This window comes from Haliotis rufescens, unplaced genomic scaffold, assembly GCF_023055435.1.
Source record: "Haliotis rufescens isolate VD_foot unplaced genomic scaffold, xgHalRufe1.0.p SCAF_108, whole genome shotgun sequence".
NCBI classification, from domain to species: domain Eukaryota; kingdom Metazoa; phylum Mollusca; class Gastropoda; order Lepetellida; family Haliotidae; genus Haliotis; species Haliotis rufescens.
This window is the reverse complement of record NW_025963789.1, coordinates 418,697-439,769: the sequence shown is the minus strand read 5'-3', so window position 1 is coordinate 439,769 and position 21,073 is coordinate 418,697. Positions and strand designations below refer to the sequence as shown.

General features: G+C 37.8%; 1 protein-coding gene across 2 annotated transcripts in view; it reads right to left on the bottom strand.

Moving 5' to 3' along the window:
- LOC124125446 overlaps positions 1–21,073 on the bottom strand; it is a 93,112-nt gene that overhangs the window by 52,476 nt on the left and 19,563 nt on the right. Inside the window, exons 7-16 of one of the 2 annotated variants that reach the window (XM_048392061.1) lie at positions 20,383–20,545; positions 12,204–12,289; positions 11,581–11,605; positions 10,730–10,860; positions 7,901–8,035; positions 4,721–4,927; positions 4,244–4,350; positions 3,644–3,794; positions 3,241–3,401; positions 161–2,759 (exon numbers count right to left, since the gene is read on the bottom strand). In XM_048392061.1, the coding sequence (XP_048248018.1) occupies positions 1,811–2,759; positions 3,241–3,401; positions 3,644–3,794; positions 4,244–4,350; positions 4,721–4,927; positions 7,901–8,035; positions 10,730–10,860; positions 11,581–11,605; positions 12,204–12,289; positions 20,383–20,545 (2,115 nt within the window). In that variant the 3' untranslated portion in view covers positions 161–1,810. Of the gene's footprint in view, positions 1–160; positions 2,760–3,240; positions 3,402–3,643; positions 3,795–4,243; positions 4,351–4,720; positions 4,928–7,900; positions 8,036–10,729; positions 10,861–11,580; positions 11,606–12,203; positions 12,290–20,382; positions 20,546–21,073 lie in introns of those variants that run through there. The other variant, XM_048392062.1, reaches the window with a different exon arrangement.

Sequence of the window (21,073 nt, the reverse complement as noted above, 5' to 3'; positions counted from 1 at the left end):
AGTAGAATAGGACTTCAGCAACCCATGCTTGCCGTACAAGGTGACTATGCTTGTCGTAAAAGGCGACTAACGGGATCGGGTGGTCAGACTCGCTGACTTGGTTGAAGCATGTCATCGATCCCAATTGCGTGGATCGATGCTCATGATATTAATCACTGGATTGTCTGGTCCAGACTCGATTATTACAGACTACTGTCATATAGCTGGAATAATGCTGAGTGAGGCGTTAAACAACAAACCAACCAACCAAATCATTCCGAAATCAAACAAATAATTAATTATTGTCCTGCTAAAGGAACAGCACACTTATATTTGGGTTCCAATTTGATGTAAAAAATGACACATCACATATTTTAACCTCTTTACAATGAACGGTATATGCTGATTAATTTATTTTTTATTTTGTCTCATTCCATCAACAAAATTTGTACCGGTACATTTATTTTATCATATAGGTCAGTGTGTTCAAAAAGTTGATGTTTGTATCAATTCTTCGAATTCTATTTCAAGCAAAAATTAAATTTATTAATTTTAAGTTTCATTTTAAATTCAACATTTCACACATTATATCTTTTGTCATGCACGGTGCCAATAGTCGGTTTAATATGTGATGATTGAAGGAAAAGTAAAGTTGTACTCACTGAATAGAGTTATCGCCCCTTCTGAATATTTATTTTGACACACGAGCTATTTTGTGAGCTAATTGCATTCACATCGTAATATGTTTGGATGAAAATCATAGCAGAAAAAAGTGTCTTATGTCAAATGGACTCATGGCAAAGCGATAGTGTGTGGTACAGCAAACACCACTAAAAAACGTGAAATAAACATGATCGACGATATTGAGTTCGCCAGGCCCCGAATTGACTGAGCAAATTAGCAAACTACACGGACGTGTTTCATGTTATGCAGTTCATTTACGATACAAAACTCCTTTCATTCAATATACTATCATACTGTACCCATATGCCGACGAGGTTATGATAAAACAATCTATTTCGGAAATACGTATCTCGAAATGCCTCTTTCGATTCACTTCGTGGATCCTGACAGCAAAATGCGAATTTCAGTGTATTACAGGCATATTTTAGTTGGACCTCAGGTTTAATGTGCAATATCTTCTGTATTAGATACAGAGGATACCATATATTGTTTGAAATGTCTATCAGTGAAATGCACATCATGTCTGTTCCCTATCAGCTGATGCGACTTACACTGCATGGAGCTATGCTCGCTATGCTCGTTTTTGATCCAAGATGGCGAAAGTGTGAAAAAGGACATAATAACGTTGTGCCAACGTTGTATCACGGCGTTAGTAATACCAATCCACAATCTTACCACAACGTTGTGACAAGGTAGTGTGTTAGCTGGGCAGCACCAAGCTATCAAGTGTTCAAGTGTTCAAGTGCTCACTAGAATAAGTATTTAAGGCAGCAAGAATGCGTACAGATAGGGAGCCGATGCGTATTACCTAAAGATCGCTATTTGCAAGGAGTGCTTTGACAGTTCGAGAAACAGGTACCTGTGCGTGTAAAATACTAATGATAAATAATCCATTCGGTCACTATAGAAATCAATCTACAGTAAATTAAATGTATATATTAGCCAAGAAGGGACACGAATACATTCACATAAATACATAATTCCATTTCAGTCAGTTTTTACTCCAGGACACAAGTATTTGTCAAGTAGCCTACGAATCCCACTGAAGAGCGTCTGAGATCTCAGTAGGATGAAGTGCCTGGGCAAGCAATCAGTTTTCATGTTGCTACTCAATTATCCATACAGAGGGCCGACCTGAACTGTTGCATCACCGGTTATTTTTTTTCCTGTAACGTCGTGGGGGCAAGCGCTTTGGTAAAGGTGGTCGACTGTCGAGTAGGGGCGGCCGCCGTCGTTGAGGTGTTGGACTGTCGAGTGGGGGCGGCCACTGTGGTAGAGGTGGTGGACTGTCGAGTGGGGGCGGTCCATAATTGACATATGCCGGCCGTTGTGGCACAGTGCTTGGCTTCAGCCCAGTTTGGTTTGTCGGTTGCTGTGATTCGGGTCTATTTATGGGAGACAATTCGAGACTTGTATCTACAGGATGCCTACCGTCATCATATATTTGATAATCACTTGAAGATGCATAACCACATAGTTGATCACTTGTGGGTATGGCGAGAGTATGGCGAGACACATATTTTGGCTTTGGAGGGAGACGTGGTTTCTCATTCGTTTTCGTCTTCTCATCATTGCTCACATTAAACATGTCATACTGGTAATCCTCGCTACTAACGGATTTCAAGTCTTCGGGGAAAGATTCCAGGTTAGATTTGGAAATATGAGCTGGCTTGCCAATTCGGGGTAGTTGACCACACACTGTATTCTGATCTGTGCAGTAAATATTTGTTCTTGATCCGGAGCTTTCAGACGAACTCCCAGATTCCGCAAGGTACTTCGGTAATTGTAAGACTTTTCCATTTGTCTCATTTCTTTGCAAAGGTTTTGGTTTAAGCCTTGGTTTACTGGGAGTCGGGTGAACTTGGAATGTTTCTTTGTCAACCGACACACCGGTGCCGCCAACGACAAGTGTAGATGGCGTAAAGGACGAGCGCGGCTCATCACATTGTGAGGAAAACCCATCCACACTATCATAGTCATCTGGCAGTATGATGTCTGCAGAATCAGGATAGGTATACGGGTCTTCTTCACTTGATTGCCCCTCAGTATCTAAAGTATCATAAATATCCGGATTTCTGTAGGGACGGTCTTGATCTCTGAAAAAAGCATTATGTTTAATGGTAAAGGTTTTGTTGACGTGATAGTGAACAGGCAAACTAATTTGTAATATTTTCAGCCTCTTGCTGGGCATGGGCGAACAGTGGTTTATAATCAAGGTAATATATCTGATTAAGTTCGTCCTTTACGGTTGATCCCTATCCCAAAATTGCAGATAGGATCTGATCTTGACACTTGGTATTGATTCCATGGCTCATGGGTTTACTAATTAGTAAGCCTCCATGACCTCCGTTGCAGAGCGGAATTATATACTCACTTGTATTGGTTATGAATTTGAACCATCAAATTTCATAAAGAAAGTATGTATGAAGAATAGCAAATTAAATGTCTTAATCTACATGCAAATGTTATGAGTATTTATAGACAGCACATGCTACTGTTAGACCAGACGGAATTACTAGTATATTGAAATATGTATTTTTGAGAATGATGATTGCACAGTCGTGATTTGGAAAATACCTTATATGTTCCAGTAATTTCTGTTGAACAAATGTCATCCGTGGCCTTTCATGTCGTTCTGGGCTCCAGCAGAGGAGCATGAGAGAATAGATTGTATCCGGGCACTTTTCCGGTTTGGGAAGAATCTGTTGTCCAGATGTTGTGGTCAGGTACTCATATAACTGTAAAAATAGGAACACTTTAAAACATATCTGAAGGCTGGCAAAGTACAGATTGAATGGTTGAGTTTTTTAAACTCTGAGTATTTAATGTATGTTTGAGAAAAACAGGCCGTTCACGTTTACCACTTTGTTGAAACCAAATATGACAAAAGGGTACGGAACGACAGGAGCGAAACTCCGATACGAACCCAGGAACTAAGGTAGTTGCAGCAGAATAAAATATAGCTAAGCAATGACGTTACCTTATCCTTTGGAATACTCTCGAGTATGTTTTCATGCCTTTGATCGTGGTAAGTGCTAAAGTTGGAGAACCCATTCCACAAGATCAGGCCAAAACTGAAGACGTCACTCGCCCATGAGTAGGTACCGTCTCGTATTACCTCAGGGGGCGATCTGACAAAATAATAATAATGAATCATCAGGGACGAAGCTGCATCAAACAATAATTTGTTGTGAGTGAATGGGGTAGCAAAAAACTTTATGCAGCCTTGAACAATATTTCAGTGAAATCACGGTGTGTCAATTGAAACTGAAAGGAAAGGGATGCCATTTACCTCTTTGATGAAACCAACGACCATTGGTTTGAAGTTGACAAACCAAGGATAACAATCTGTATGAATCTTGTATTAGAAGCCGCCACCACAGGAACCTGGCATATGTGAGGGACACTACTCTGCATAGCAAATACCTGCCTTTGGTTAATTCCTTAGTGGATAGGCATCTGTTAGCAAACGCTTATGTACTGTAACACTTTGCTAATTTTTATCTTTGCTCTCAAGTACTTTTCAGATAGGTCACTGTGAAATAACAAACAGTACAAAGTATTAAGTTCGAGAACCTACCTTCTGTACACATGGTCATCCTGTGGCACAACAAAACTGTCATCGGCAATCATTCCATCCTCAGTGTCACGTGACATACGGATATATCCAAGGTCTGAGAAGTATACCTGTGACAGGGAGAGAGGTAGGTTTGATGAGTACACACTTTGTGTCAAATAACATGTTTATCTCGTGGATTGACTTGGCAGCTGTTATTGACAATTGGGCAAAGGAACGACACGTCATCCCGAGGATATCATTTTAGCATGCTTGAGGAAACGTAGTGTTGTTACTTCTCTTAGGTTTCTGAAGAGACAGATTTATCTGTCAATTAACATTGATTGTGGAATCAACTGACAATTGTTACTGAAAAACAGATTTACTAACGTGTCAGCTTCAGAAAAGTCCTACCCCTGCCACTTATGGTTCTGACAATTCTGGGAACATAATCCTGGAGAATCGTGATTCGAACCAAAGAAAATAGGTTTATGATCTTACCTTGTAACTGCCTTTATCTTCAGTATAAGCTATCCAAATATTATCTGCACATAGACAACCATGGACCCAGTTTTGCTGATGTAGAAGAGACAACGTCTTTGCCACTGCACTCAAACAGCGAATGTACTCCACAGACCATAGGCGGAATCTCCTAACATCCATCGCATTGCTCAGTGAGACACAATCTCCAGTCGGGAAGTCATACAACTGCGCATTAAACATTACCTTGGCTACCAACAGAATTTTTATGATTCATTTGTTTCGTTCATCTAATGCAAACGAGAGGTGGCTGAACAGTTATAAGCCTAACTACGAAGGCTGTATGAAAGTGCTTAGTACACTACTTTTCATACTTACAGGCTGCATTCGAAACAAATACTCAACCAAGCAGCATTTCTCAGGCATGAAAGTGGTTAGGTAATCCTCCTTGACGAAAAAGGACACACTGGCTACTGCGCTGTCATCAATTATCTCCGACCGAACCGGTTAACTCCAACATTTCTCAACACGGACTTGGTGTCTACTTAAGGGGATGATTCTCCTTCCTTTGTCACTGTACAAAGGAGGGCAGCGGCGTTGAAGAGGGGAAGATAGAGCCTCGAAAATGAACCAAGATCAGGAAGACCTTTAACTGCCGCCACGAAGGCAAATGTTAAAATACATATGATTATGGATCATTGATGGCTCACCACACGCCACATAGCCAGTACACTAGGCATCGGAGGAATGAGGTGAGGTGAAATGGGGTAACGTAGCGTCCAAGGTTATTGTACTTATATAGCGACGTGTGTGTGTGTGTGTGTGTGTGTGTGTGTGTGTGTGTGTGTGTGTGTGTGTGTGTGTGGCTGCTTGTACTAGTCCGGACTGATGCCGATTTCGAGTGCTTTCACAGTGAGATATCATGCCACAGTTTAACATGAATACCACATTTCGACACAGTACACTGACTCCGAGCTGACCAGTCCTTGGTCTAGCCCCTTAATGCCGTGCGACAGACAGGGTAACAACAACAACCATCTTTTATCGTCTTTTGGTATGACGTGGCCGGAGATCGAACCCTGAACCTTCCGCTCTCTGGGCGGACGCTCTACCTCTAGACCACAGAGGCGGTTTCAGAGGAATAAACAGGGCATAACAAAGACGTCAGCATGCTGGGTCCCAAGGCTGTTGATCCTTGATCTGAAATGCTCAAGCTTTATTATCTGTCTTAAGACTTTACATCGTTTTGAAGCAGACTCAGCTGATTTTGTTCAGCGATTTGTAATTATGGATGAGTGCAGAGACTAAACAACAGTCACAGTTGTGGAGACACCGCATGTTCCCTCCGAAGAAGAAGGCAAAGTCTGTCCCATCCAGATGGCAAGGTGGTGGCTTCGTTTTTCTGTGATTCGAAAGAAATCCTACAACCCAAAAACTTACTAAAGGTGTGTTGTTTACCAGGACAGTACACTTGTGAAAGAGTCTGTTGTCGCCATGGCTGCACTGCATGACTGAGGCTTTGAACTCAATGAACACGCTCCATATTCGCCACATGTGGCACCGTCAGATTTCCACCTCTCCAAAACGTGATTAAAAGTACTGTCTGGCAAGCATTATGCAAATTCTGCTGTGAAAGACATGTTACACCACTAGGGGTATAGCATTTAACACCAGTTTGATCCAGACACTCCAGCATCACTGGCAGAAGTGTTTGCTTCGGGAGATGGATTATGTTGAAAAACAACAAGGAAGTAACTCCATCAACACAGTCCATCATAATTAGACTCAGAACATTTCGGCCACCGCTCGCACCTTGGAATATCACACACACATTGTCTGGTTAAACAACACTAAAAGCAACAAGAAAATTTCAGTTTGAAACATTGTTCCCAAACAGTATAACACACCTGTTTAAAACGTTGATGAAACCCACCAGCACGTGTATGGTGCAGACAAACTGACCCGTGAAGATCCGGGGTAGAATAGATCTTGAGCAACTCACCTTGCTGTAAAAAGCAACACTGATTGTCGTTGGGCGACTAGCGGGTGGTCAGACTCGCTGACTGGGCTGATGCATGTCATTGATCCCAACTGCGTGGATCGATGCTTATGATGTCTGGATTGTCTGGTCCAGACTCGATAATTTACAGACCGCCGTCATATAGCTTGAATATTGCTGAGTGCGGCTTTAAACAAGAAACAAACAAACAGACAAAGCAGACAAACGTTGAAACATAATAGGAGCGAAGAATTGGTGGAGGTCAAATTGAGTATGAGAATAGGTATTGTAGGCTGTCGTCATAATATTGTGCGCACTAAATATAGGTGGATGCTAATTGACTGCAAATTTGTATTGTAAGGTACAGTCGTGATAGTAAATTACAGACTCTGGTTTATATATCAATGTGTGCGAATGTACACTTATAATCTTGGATTGTGTCGTTGTGCAAGTAATCAGCGAATGTTTTAGTTATATTCCTGGCACACCAAACATGGGAACTGATTTCCCCACCTGAACTAGAAATAAAAGAGACCAGCGAAGAGTGACAAGAAACCCTCCACAAGACTGTATGAGAAGAGAGATGTCTTCAGCTTTCCAATAGTCAACTTTCCCTTCATGTCGAGCAATACTCCTGCAGCTTCAGCCTGTGGTGTCTACATTTCACAACTTTTGAGGTACAATCGAATATGCTCTTTGTACGGAGATTTCCAAAAGCATCATAAAACTCTTGCTTGCCCAAAAGCTGTTACAACATCCATGGCCTCAATAAAGCTTTCAAAACACTTTTAATGGTAGACATATTGAGGACATTTCTAAATTTGACCCATCAATGACAAAAATGATGTCTGATGCAATTCCCTACCTTTACGTGTACCGTATGTTCCCGTGTTTTTTCGGGTGAACTTGTCTTTGCATATGTTATATGGTCGGATACGCTCAGCCTTTCATGAACACATGGTATCATTTCTTGATGGTGATTCATAAACACATACTTATGATTTAGTTGGAAATAAACATTGGACGCTTTCGGAAGATATTTCTTATGATTTCGGAAATGGTTTTGTCGCTCCAATAAACACATTGTGATAAACCCGAACTGAGGAGTGAACGATTTAACCACAGGGGTAATCACAGCCCCTATGATATACGTAGTAGCCACCATGTCGGTATGGAAAGCCTTTGTTACATGACAATCTTACCATGTATTCTGTTTCATTCCTTTTCTCAACAGTCACATGGCCGTAAATTCCTGGGATGCTCTCTGTGTTCAATTGTGACTCTTCTGTCTGCGTCAGGCGATGACACAGTATGTCCATTCTCTGATTTGGTTTAAGCTAAGAAACGTACACGGGATTAGATAGTGATCTTGAAATGTCTGTATTAAGTAAACGGCTCACCGTAGATAAAATAAGGGGAAGATAAGCATGTATTTAGGGGTCTATAGTTAAAGTACATATTTTGAAATTATAAAATGGATTAGGTCCAAGTAATGGAAACCTACTCTGAAAACATTCTAAAAAATAGCAAACAGATGGAAAGCAATAAGGAATAGAAAGATGAGAAAACAAATACAAACAGGATATCTGTATATATTTGCATTCCTCTCTTTGTAAGATTAAACTGTTTAATTCATGAATAATTGCATTGAAATGAGATCTGATTGGCATATAAAATATCGGATTATGTGAATCAGAACATTTCATCTTGTACTAGTCACTAATTCGTTCCAAACTTGATTATGGCTCCATCATCTATGGTGGAGCCTGCAAAAGTAACTTAAAAAAACTCGATACCATCCATCATCAAGGACTGAGGCTTTGCCTTGGAGCTTTTAGAACGTCTCCCATTCACAGTCTCTATATAGAAGCAGATGAGCCTTCTCTTAAACAACGCCGACTAAAATTATCTCTACAATACATCACTAAATTATATTCTAATCCGTCCAATCCAGCTTTTGAATGTATATTCCATCCTCTCTACGAAGATCTTTACAATAAAAAGTCATCTCTTGTTCCACCACTCGGAATCAGAATCCAGTCTGCCTTGTTTGCTTCCAATATTAAACTGCAAGATATAGCTCCAACTCAACTGTTTTCAACACCTCCTTGGCAAATGGTACGGCCAGAGGTTGACCTTACATTAACAAAATTAAAGAAATCAGCTACAAACCAATTAATTTACCAACAAGAATACCTTCAACTAAGAAACACTTACGACACTTATAAATCTATATTTACAGATGGATCCAAGGATGGTGGCGCAGTTGCTAGTGCCACCGTCATTGGATCCAGAACAATATCTTCACGTTTACCTGATAACAGTTCCATATTCACTGCAGAAGCAAACGCTATTTTTACAGCACTTAAATATATCAGTAATCAAGCTAAACATAAACAATTCATACTGTTTTCAGATTCTCTTTCATGCCTTCAGGCGATTAAAAATATGTCATCCAAACATCCACTTTTAATCGAAATTCTCGAATTATTTAATGATCTTGCTACTGGCCAATATGACATCGTCTTTTGTTGGTTACCAAGCCATGTTGGTATCATTGGTAACACAATGGCCGATGCTGCTGCAAAAGCAGCCCTCAACAAATCTGAGACACCACTTCTGATCCCATACACTGATTTTAAACCCATGATTCGATCTTACATCCGAGATCTTATGCAACAGAAGTGGGACGCCCAAGTAGGTATCAATAAATTACATGAAATTAAACCAAATATCGGTTACACCTACTTGGGCTGTCAGTCCAGATTTGAAGAGGTCATTATACGACGATGTCGTATTGGCCATAGCAGGTATACACACGAATATCTTTTAAAAGGTGAGGATCCTCCATTTTGTATCCCTTGTGATGAAAGAATCACCGTCAAGCATGTCCTGCTTGATTGTGTTGATTTTTCCATCACAAGGGATAAATATTTCAAAGTTTCATCCTTAAAGGATCTTTTTAATATCAGCGTTCATTTAATTATTAACTTTTTAAAAGAAATTGAATTGTTGACCCAATTTTGATTGATATGTTTTGTATATAGTATAGTTTTTAAAATTGGTAAAATAAATTTGTTAACTGAGATTGTTAGTGGCTGTATCCTCGAAGGGGGTTGAAGTAGTGTAAAATTATTGTCCCCCTGAGAGGGTATGTAAGACCACGTCTTTCAAAGTATATTTATTTTGGCCACATTTTTAATAGTAGTATATATGTTCGTTTACCTTTGGCTCAATTTGTCATAATCGCCAACAGCTGAAGGGATGATGTAAATCCGGCTGGGATCCATGCAGGTAGCAAAAGTAATGTAAGTCCCCATGGACCCTAGCATGGTGATCTGCCTTCAGATGCTGGCGATCTACAGCCCATTTTTATATTGTACTGTTTCATGACTATCTAATGATATCTTTTTATTGTTGTATGCTAGTTTTAAACATTCAATCTGTGATATTCTAGTAATTTTACTGTCCTTCGCTGACAGGTTCTTATTTGGTTTACATATATGTTTAAATATTGTATAACTTCTCGTCACGATATGGCTGAAATATTGCCGATGTGACGTAAAGCATAAACTCACTCACTCACTAAACTGTTTAATTCATGAATAATTGCATTGAAATGAGATCTGATTGGCATATAAAATATCGGATTATGTGAATCAGAACATTTCATCTTGTACTAGTCACTAAAATGACATGCTGTTTGTTTGTTTGTTTTTTAACGCCGCACTCAGCAATATTCCAGACGGCGGTCTTTTAAAATGCATTTGACATACGATGAATGAAGTTTCGTCTTGCTATTTTATATGCACAATAGGGTAACTGCATTGAAACTAATATCGTTATATGAAGGGAATCAGAACAGGTCGTTGTTTAATATACCAAGATCTTAGTCTTGTGTGGACATGTTATGTTTGAGTTTGATTTCGGGGATCCTGGGTGTGAAGACAAGGAACAATGTTACTCTGCTCGGAGGGCAATCACTTCAACGTGTTATGCATGGAGCGAAAAGCGATGTGAAAGAACCTTACCAGAGAATCTACATCGTCAGTTAGGCCCAAATCCTCGTACAACGGTTCATCTTTTGTGGCATCTTTTGTGGCATCTTTTGTGGAGGTAGTTCGAATTTCTTCAAAATTTTGGTACTCATGGAAACACTCGTCTGCAAGATATGTTATAAAGATATATAAAATACGAGTAAGTTACAGATGACAGTTATGTCAGACAAAGAGTGTGACTCGCCAGGGGAAAATATCAAAACGAAATAGACTGTAGGTGATTTTTTTTCACAATGCGCAAACAGACAGAAGACAAATTATCTAAGTCAGCCGTAAAGGTACCAACACGACGTACATACCCAGGAGAGGCGTTGGGTTAGTCTAGTGGTTAAAGCGTTCACTCGTCACGGCAAAGAAGTTTGAAGCATGAAGTTAATATTTGGTGTCCCCCGCAGTAAGATTGCTGGAATGTTGCTATGAACGGCGTAAAACCACACTCACTCATTTACGTACCCGTTAGAATGTGTAATTTGCAGCAAACTAATTTATATTAATAATACACACATGAACTTGCCGGATCAAGCGAGAAAACATGTTTTATTAACTGTCGAAAGAGCAGAAATAATCACTGTTTTGAACAAACAAGCGGAGATGCATTTTCTATTTCTTGTATATTGATACTAAGAAAAGTGCACTCAACATGACTAAATTAATTTTATGACTTGAAGTTATAGAGGGATTACAAAAGAATGGACATCTTAATATGATGTTAATGCGCGGTGTAAGCCTAAAACATTGATTGTCATGGAATTTATTATATCTGTGGCCTCACACTCAATATAAGGTGTATATCTGAATATCATTTTATGACAGTAAGAACGTACCATATGGATTATCGCCTTCGGAATCCTGAAAAACAAAACATTATTTCCGTGAATTTCCTAATGTTCCTAATGGGTCGACTTTGATTATGTCCTGTACTAGATCCCATCATGATAGGAATTATAATTAAATGTACAATAAAACGTTTTGTTTTGATTCACACCATTAAGTAATTTGAAGGTATATACATACTAGTATAAATAGCAGGTAGCAAAGGTACTGTAAGTCCCCATGGTCCCCAGTGTGGTGATCAACCTTCGGTAGCTGGCGATTTATCATGTTAATGTAATGTATAGTTCTCTTTTTATGATTCCATACTAGTTTTATATCTTTTCTGTGATAAATCTAGTGTTTTTACTGTCCTTCGTTGGCAGGTTTTTATTTTAAGTTTAATAATATTTATTATATCAAACCCTTGATAGTCGCGATGTGGCTGAAATATTGCCGGTGTGACTTAAATTGTTGAACTCATTCACTCACCCACACCCTGTTGTTTAACGCCGCACTCAGCAATATTCCAGCTATATGACGGTGGTCTGTAAATAATCGAGTGTGGACCAGACAATCCACATGCATTATTTAGTCTATTGTTAAAAAGATCGCCAAAAGCAGCTTGGTCACCTACTTCTTTTGGGAGACTCTGATAGGATGATCTGTCAAGTCCAGGAAACAAAATGTCTGGTGTCACGGTAGTTATCTTTTCAGGTAGTTCTACAAGAAGATATCACACAATGCACGTACACCAAAATGATTAATATCCAGGCAGCAATATGATATATACACTGCAAAAAAAATCCATTTATACAAGCTTGTATATCCTTTGGAAAGATGATATTTCCAAAGGATATACAAGATTGGAATGATGATATATACAAAAATATACAAGTTTGTATATACGACATATACAAAAATATACAAATTTGTATATATGGTATATCCAAATTTGTTTTCTTTGTATATATTGGTAAAGGGAGATAATTGTTATTTATTTGTGTATAATTATTATATATATATATGCAAATTGAAGTGTTTAAAGTTGAGCACTGTGTTTCTTTGTATATGTTTGTAAAGGAGGATAATTGTTTTGTATGTGCAAAATAGTATCAGCAAGTTACAAAAAACTGATATAGTGGCGTGTAACATTACTGGAATGTTTAATTAGTACTCCACACTGTTAGCGGGAGTACATACTCTCCTTGCAATGATATTGACGGGTAAGCGATTGAGGCGTCTGGTACTTTTCCTGGCGCGGTGCTTGGTATGTGAGTAGACTTTATGGTCAAATGCACAGAGAGGATAAGCTGTCGTGGGTGATTGCAGTGGCGGTGACTTCTGTTTTGAAAGTGTTGAAATCAATTTGTGCTGAGCTTGGATTCGTTTGTACGGGGAGGCCGCGATGTGATTTGTAACATGCTCTCGTGCAACAGTGTGGATTGCACAGAGGATGAAAACTATTTTATTATTAATTTAAAGTGTTGAATTTGGTTTGTTCTGAGGTGTCGGTTTAATTGTAGGGAAAACATTGTTATAATGTCAAATCTAGGCGGAACGCGGAAAATCGCGTTTTTTTAAAAACGGCAGTCCTTTTAAAAATACTCCGAAAATATCGTGTTGCCGGACAACCGTTGCGGATTGTCCTGTTTTCGAGTTTTCAGCATCAAACATGCCTTTATTATCATCACACAATAAAGGTGGCGTCCTCGTCCACTAATGACTACATCCACTAATGCCTACGGCCTACAATAAACAAAATCATGCACCAGTGATTTTCAGCGACACCTACTATCAGTGCATCATTTCTGCATCATTGCATTAGTTCTTATAGTATATACAGCAGCAGATATTTGATGATTTCAAAGAAATTTCAAAGAGTTCATTCCTAGCATGGGTATGTTGTTTTCATTGTGTAGGCATTATTCCACACTGTTTTATTTATTTGTAGGCAATAGTAACTGTAGGCAAAAGTGGACGTAGGCATTAGTGGCTGGAACCCAGGTGGCCGGGTGCGCAGAAACTATTCCCGATTTTCTAAAAGTACTGATTTAACTCCGACATTTTACATCCGCCATCTCTGTTTTTTTTACTTTTGCCACTGTTACATTTGTTGGTATGAATATTGTCCAAACGGCACAAAATTGCTTAAAATGCAATCAAATGTTCAAAACATTTCTTGGGGCTCAGTCTAATATTGTTAGCAAAGTCAACAAACTACGAACATAAATGTAATGTACAACAGGCGCAAGAAAATTTTAAAAAATTCTTACAAATACAAATGATAAAAAGTCGAATATGAATACTTATACCTGTACTTTTTAGAACAAGAAATTGACACATTGACGTATTCAGATTAAATTGATATGTTCTTTACTTATGTAAATGCAAATGATAAAAAAATAATTAACAGTGAGATACTATCGCTATTGTGCAAAGCGTCCAGTCCCAATGAAAGTGAACAGCATGCCAATGTTATACAAAGCAATCATATAACATATCGCAACTGATAGTTCTAAACAATCAGGCAATCAACATAATGACGGTATCAGTGGGCACATCGTGATATTTGAAGATAAAAAAATGATAACACATGACAGCAGTCTGGGAAGTAATACACAGCATCTTGACAATGAACAAAAAGAAGAAGAAGAAGAATAATAGTTTATTAAAGTGTCACTATTTAAACAACCAACCATTTTGGCTTTTGAGACAAAATACCCATCCCCCCCATAGAAGTACAACGAACACACACATCCGCAAATTCAGTCACTAACCCACCCACATATATTACGTTACACACACCACACCACACCACACCACACCACGGGATTCCATACTCGGTATTGACCCATAACATATCCTTCTTCATGTCATGGAATGGGTTTTTGGATGGTGGTCAACGGACACGTCTTGCCTTAGGGAAAGCTGCTGTACTGTCCAGCTTCTTAATGTATGTCTCATCTGCGAGCCTCTTCGCCATCTGCAGTTCCGTCGACTCGCAGTTCTTTGGTCGTACTGTAAAAAATCTTATGCCGTCTTCGTCATAGTTACTTTCCTCGGAGGGCATCAACTGAGCTATCTTTAATGCGTCCTCGTACCTCTGTTTCTTCTGGACGGGAAGGTTGCGATGGCGTATCCCGAGGACTCGGTTACGACTCTTCTGAAGAAAAACAACAACTTTATTTACAATTGCATTTCAAATTTATAATGCATATGTATGTATATCCATGTATATGCTCATGAGCAATGGAGGAGAATATGTGAAAATCAAATTCAAATTTATTCCGATAACCCTTAAGCAACGTGTCAGTATTATAGCTTGATGTATTAGAACAACACTATTTGGGAATGCCAGGTGCTACTGGTAGTGTTGGGTATGCTTACCCTTTTTGAAGATTCACTCTTTGTAATTCGACATCAAACGGATTATATCACACTCTGAGTAAACAATCTCATTTAACCCTTAATTAGTTAATTAATCTGCAGTATATTGTATCACTTAGTATTGCCTTAACGAGGAGTAATCCCTTGTCAGTTGTTGGTGAGTGATCAATTTATGTCTGGAGAAAGGGATTAGCCTTACTCACAATAAATTAACATTTCACACTGCAACAGAAGAGATTATTGATCATTATGCCTTTATAAGAAAGTGAGAAAGATAAAGATTGAATGATACATAACGGGCCGTGCCTGCATTATATAGCCTGCAAGAATCGTCATTGTAAACTAATAGAGGATTAATTTCAATTTTACAGAATATTCAACTGCTAAGTATATGATAAAGTGTTGAAGTAGCATTAGATATGTTTGAGATTACAGTTTTCAATTAACTGTATAATGTAGCTTGCTGTCTTTGAGAGAGTCAGTATCTGTAGAGCTGGCTTGGTCTAATTGATATTCAGTCCCTGGGACACAAATATTGTTTAATAGCAGTGTTTTGTGAGCAGCCAGATGCGTAAATGATATGTAATATATTTCCGTATTATATTTTATAGTACTTGTTGTTTTAATATTGTTAACAACAGAGAGAACGAAGATTTTTTTTTGAAAAACCATAACAGCATGCATATGTTCTAGCAAAAGTAAACTTGATAAATATTCATTTTGCTTAATTTCTACTTTGGAAAACTTATTTGGAGCTCTGAAAGCTTGACGCTGTATAATTTGGGACGCGCATGGTTGGATGCAAACTAAATGTTCTCGCAAATTAAGACACCAGCGGCGGTATAGGAGCATATATCTAATGTCATTCAATACAGAATAATACATGAAGATGTTTCAATGTTAAGATTAAATATATCTAACGATATGGAAATTAAATCTTGATAACTGTTTTTAATCTTTGATCTTTTGGGAAAATAATAGTGGAACTGGTTGAGTGACTGACGTATTCTACATTAAAAAGTGACAGATACGTGATTTACATCATTAAAATTTAAAGTGATACAGTGATACAATTATAAGTGAGGGTTGTGATTTATTTAGGAACGAAGTCAGTATTTGGGGATTTAACTTGCGCTTTCCGACATTATGCGTATTTCGCACACGATTAAGAAAATAATGTAATTCATTTATTTATATGAAGTACAAATGCATCAATCCTAAATCACCCGACTTGTTGAATGTTATTTCGTGAATACACAAATTGCATAACACATTCCCTGAGGACAAACCCAAATGGCCCGTCCCTTTGTGACAGGTGTTAATTAGAGAATGTATTGCCACCACATTATGTCCCGGCACTTTTATGACATGTAATGAACCTAGTCGGTCCATGAATCTGTAACAACAACATTGGTCTTATAAAATCAAAGTAGCATAAATGTTACGTAATTCGTATTAAAAAAATGACTGATAAATTTAACATGAATATAATTGCCCTTTTGGGGATAACATAATATTGGGAAAATATACTTAAAAGTACATGATTAAAGAATTTCAGAATCAACTGTTTCTTGTATTTATGACCGACTTCACACAAACTGAATAATTAAACATATGTTTATATAGCTATAATTACATGCATGACACCTACATTATCATGAAATAATAATGTTGGTCATGTTTGTTAATTTGTACATTTCGTTGTTATTGGTATCCTGGGTATGTTGTAATTATACACGTGTTCTAATCTTATTTGATGTAGAAAACATGAAAAACGATTTGTCAACAGTTTGGTGCGGTCGATGGAAAGGTGTTCAATTACTAAGAAAAGCTATATATTTAACTGTTTAATACTTATTACGTGTCTTAAAATATGAATTAATTCTTAAGTTATAACATTAGTGCAAATTCACCCGAACGTAGGATGTACATGGACCGATTTCAAAATAGCTAAATTGACAAATTGTTTCCAAAAAAACCCACTGAATATAAACTCACTTAGCCTTTAGAATAGAAAGGCGAATCGTTTCTTAATATATTGTCTTTTAAGCCGATGGAAGTTTAAATCACTACAACCGAGTCCGAGGCGATAAAGAATTATGTGACAAAATCTGGTATCAAGGCTTAACTGTACATAAGTCACACTGTCCAAGTTTAATAATCCTCTATATCAGATGACTATTCCAATTATTAATGGTATCAGGTAGGAATAACTTGGCAAAGCATTCTGTTCTACAACATATAGCCTGTATATTGGTTTGATTTCTATAAATGTAATTACTAACAGCAAAGACGTTTTCCATCTTGTAAAAAGGTGTAATGGCTGTGTTAGTTTCTCTATATATTTTCTCGTGGCCTGTACCCCTTATCGCCCCACAAATAGTCCGTATAGTCCGTAATGAGTGAGTGAGTTAAAATTTAACGTCTCATCGGCAATATTTCAGCGTCCGGAATGAATCTTAGTGTAAACATTCTAGGATTAATTCTTGTTCTTGGTACAATTATCCAAAATATGGGCATTATATGCTTGTTCATAGCTTCTAACGATTTATGTGAAAGGAGTTATTTAACTGAGTGAGTGAGTATGGTTTACGGCGGTGGACACCAGAAAGGTATCTAAGACTTCTAATGCAATTAATCATAGGGATTTCCTTTTTAACTCGTCAATATCAGAATCTGACTGAAATGTTATTCCCAAAGTCATAAATATTAATTCCTTTCATTTTAAGATTAGGTTTTGCACTTGGGAAGACTTTAATTTAACGTGAAATAGAAAGCTTCTGTTTTCTCTGGATTCAATTTTACTTACTTTCATCCATTTGGTAATTTTCTCCAACTCAGCATTAATATTTTACGCAGTAGTATTTGGAATTGTCCCTTTGGGGAATTGTCTGGACCCCACCGCAAACACAGTAAACAGAAATTCAAATGTGAATAATATGTACAATAGTTTGTTGGCTCGACATGCAAGACTCCATAATTTTAGTTATAATGTAAAACTCATAGTAATATTAAATTATATTTAAAACAAATAATTAATGTATTTTACATGGGAGACGAAGCGACACACATTGTATTTTATAATAATGCACAATTTTAAATGCTTTAAACCTGTTGCATTAAACAAATACTGGATTTGATGTAGTCACATAGTGAATCTATATGTGTCTAGTCTTCCAAATGTTCTATTGCGAACACATATAGTGTCAGCGCTCATGATCGCCATATCTATGAATGAATAAGAATATATATAAACTCACCTGAGCTCACTGTGTGTTCTGAAGACAAATCGCTGTTAGGCATCCGGCACGGCTTCGTTCACGTTCACCCTCAAATGTACCATAGAAATCTGCGATTGTGCTCAATGTTCGAATGCAATATTGCGACAGGCGTTCGTTTATTTATTAAAATTCCACTAATTCATTAATCACATTGAGTTGCTCGCCTCTTCTCCAGTTGCTCACACTCTCAACTGATGTAGCTGCCTTGATTAACTGGAGTCCGGATGTACCTAATTACAAACTCTGTTCTAATTATGCTAATCGTGGAAGTGCATTATACTGGATGACAAACTTAGTAATCCTTTCACACTAATGATCCTTGTTTACAATGAACGCATGCCAATTGACTAAACAAACATCCTTAAGTAGAAATATCACAATGGACGGTGTGTACAACTGTTTGACAAACAATATCAACCAATATTTCATATTTAGAATCACCATTACATGAAATCACAGAAACATATATATTAAATTTTACTTTTACTCCAGAACTAATGTCGTGAACGTAATATAATAGGAATTTATTCCAACGATGTGTTTCCTATATATGTTTCCTTGTACAATTTTAAATTCATGGATTTTTTATCTATTATTTTGCAATGATCGTGACAATCGCTAAAAGGCTACTCTCTTGCTATTCCGTTTAGTGGTTATTCTAGTTTAGACAGCGACAGCCTCTCGTTATTCAACCAGTGCTTTTCTAACCCCGATTTATTTGAGACAGCGTCAGTCATTCGCTATACAAACAGTGCTTTTCTAACCCCAATTAAGTTTATACAGCGGCAGCCTTTCGTTATACAACCAGTGCTTTTCTAACCCCGATTTATTTAAGACAGCGTCTGTCATTCGCTATACAAACAGTGTTTTTTCTAACCCCAATTTAGTTAAGACAGCGGCAGCCTTTCCCCATACAAACAGTGTTTTTCTAACCCCGACCTAGTTAAGACAGCGGCAGCCTTTCGTTATACAAACAGTGCTTTTCTAACCCCAATTAAGTTTATACACCGGCAGCCTTTCGTTAAACAAACAGTGCTTTTCTAACTCCGACCTAATTAAAACAGCAGCAGCCTTTCGTTATACAAACAGTGCTTTTTCAAACCGCGATCTAATTAAGACAGCGGTATTATTTACATTATCTGTTACTAAAATCTGCACAAATGTTCTATTTCTTATGTAAAATGCTGTCAACATAAAGAAATAAAAATTATTTCATAACACTCCAAATATAGTTGCCATAATGAAATAGTATTAACGTATTATTGTCACGTGCAAAAAAACTGTTCGTAACATTAGTTTCAAACCCGAAGAAAACCTCAACCAGTTCAAAAAATTCAATGAAGCAGTGGTAAAATCTATCCATATATACAAAATTGTATATTTTGGAAATACCAAATATACAAAATTGTATATTTTGTATATATGGGTATTTTTTCTTGTGATAGTCAGTCAGATCAATGACTAGAAACTGATAAATGACTAGCATGAGAAATATAATTATGTTTGTTTTATTTTGTTTGTTTGTTGTTCAACGCCGCACTCACAACAATACCCAGGTTACTTTAAGCTAACATCAGCGTATGAGTGTCATATCAAAATCAAGCTTATGTTTGTTTCTTTGTCGCACTATTCCGGCAATATGATGGTGGTCTGTAAATAATCGAGTATGGACCAGGCAGTCCAGTGATTGACAACATAAGCATCGATCTACGTATTTGGGATACGATGACATGCATCAACCAAGTAAGCGAGCCTGACCACCCGATCCCGTTAGGCGCCTCTTAAGACAAGCATTGAATTGGTTTCTGAAGACCTATTCTCTTACGGAGAAATATATGTCCAACTATTAATGCAATCCATGTTAGAAGCAGGAAGCAGAAATCTTACAGCAAGCTGATTGAATAAAATCAAAGAGAATAATATTGATATTCATATAATGATAACATTCTGAAGCAGAAAATAAGAGGACAGTCAAACGGCCCGACGCCCAAGGTATGTAATCGCAACAATGATTGTTATCCCATTAGGACATTCTTAAACATTGACCTCCTTGGCAACTGCGTCCTTAGCAACAAGGATGAACAATGGGTCAAACAGTGAAAGCATAATTATTACGCTGTAGGAACAAATCTGATATTGGTTTACCGTTGCAGCTGATGTAACGATCGAAAGTCTCCTCCAACCTGCTCTTTGCCTCACACACGGACAGGCGATGGGTATCATCATAGCGGGTGCAGCCTTGGATGGCGTCAAACACGGATGTTGGGATGCACCTTTCTTGGCACAACTTCTTTCTGTCTTCCTTTATCTGGAGCATGAGAAGCACTCTAAACAAGCAGGGGACAATAAATACATACAAACTACGCTATACGTTATGTTGCGTGTCCAAAATAGTTTAAAATTCTACAATTCATCCAGTAATTTCCAATGGTGGCAGGCCCATGCAGGAAGCAAAGGTACTGTAAGTCCCCATGGTCCCTGGTGTGGTGATCTCCCTTTAGTTACTGACGATCTCTAGCCCATTTTTATATTGTGATGTTCCTTAATACTTAATGCTTTTAAATGTTCCACAACTAGTTTTAAATCTTATCTGTGATATTCTAGTTATCACACTGTCCTTCGATGACAGATTTTTATAAAGTTTAAATATATGTGTATTTCATGTCTAACTTCTCGTCACGATATGGCTGAAATATCGCCGATGTGACGTTAACTCACTCACTCCAATGGTGGCTTGTATGTTGGTTGGTTGGTGTGTTGTTTTACGCCGCACTATTCCAGCTATATGACGGCGGTCTGTAAATATTCGAGTCTGGACCAGACAACCCAGTGATAG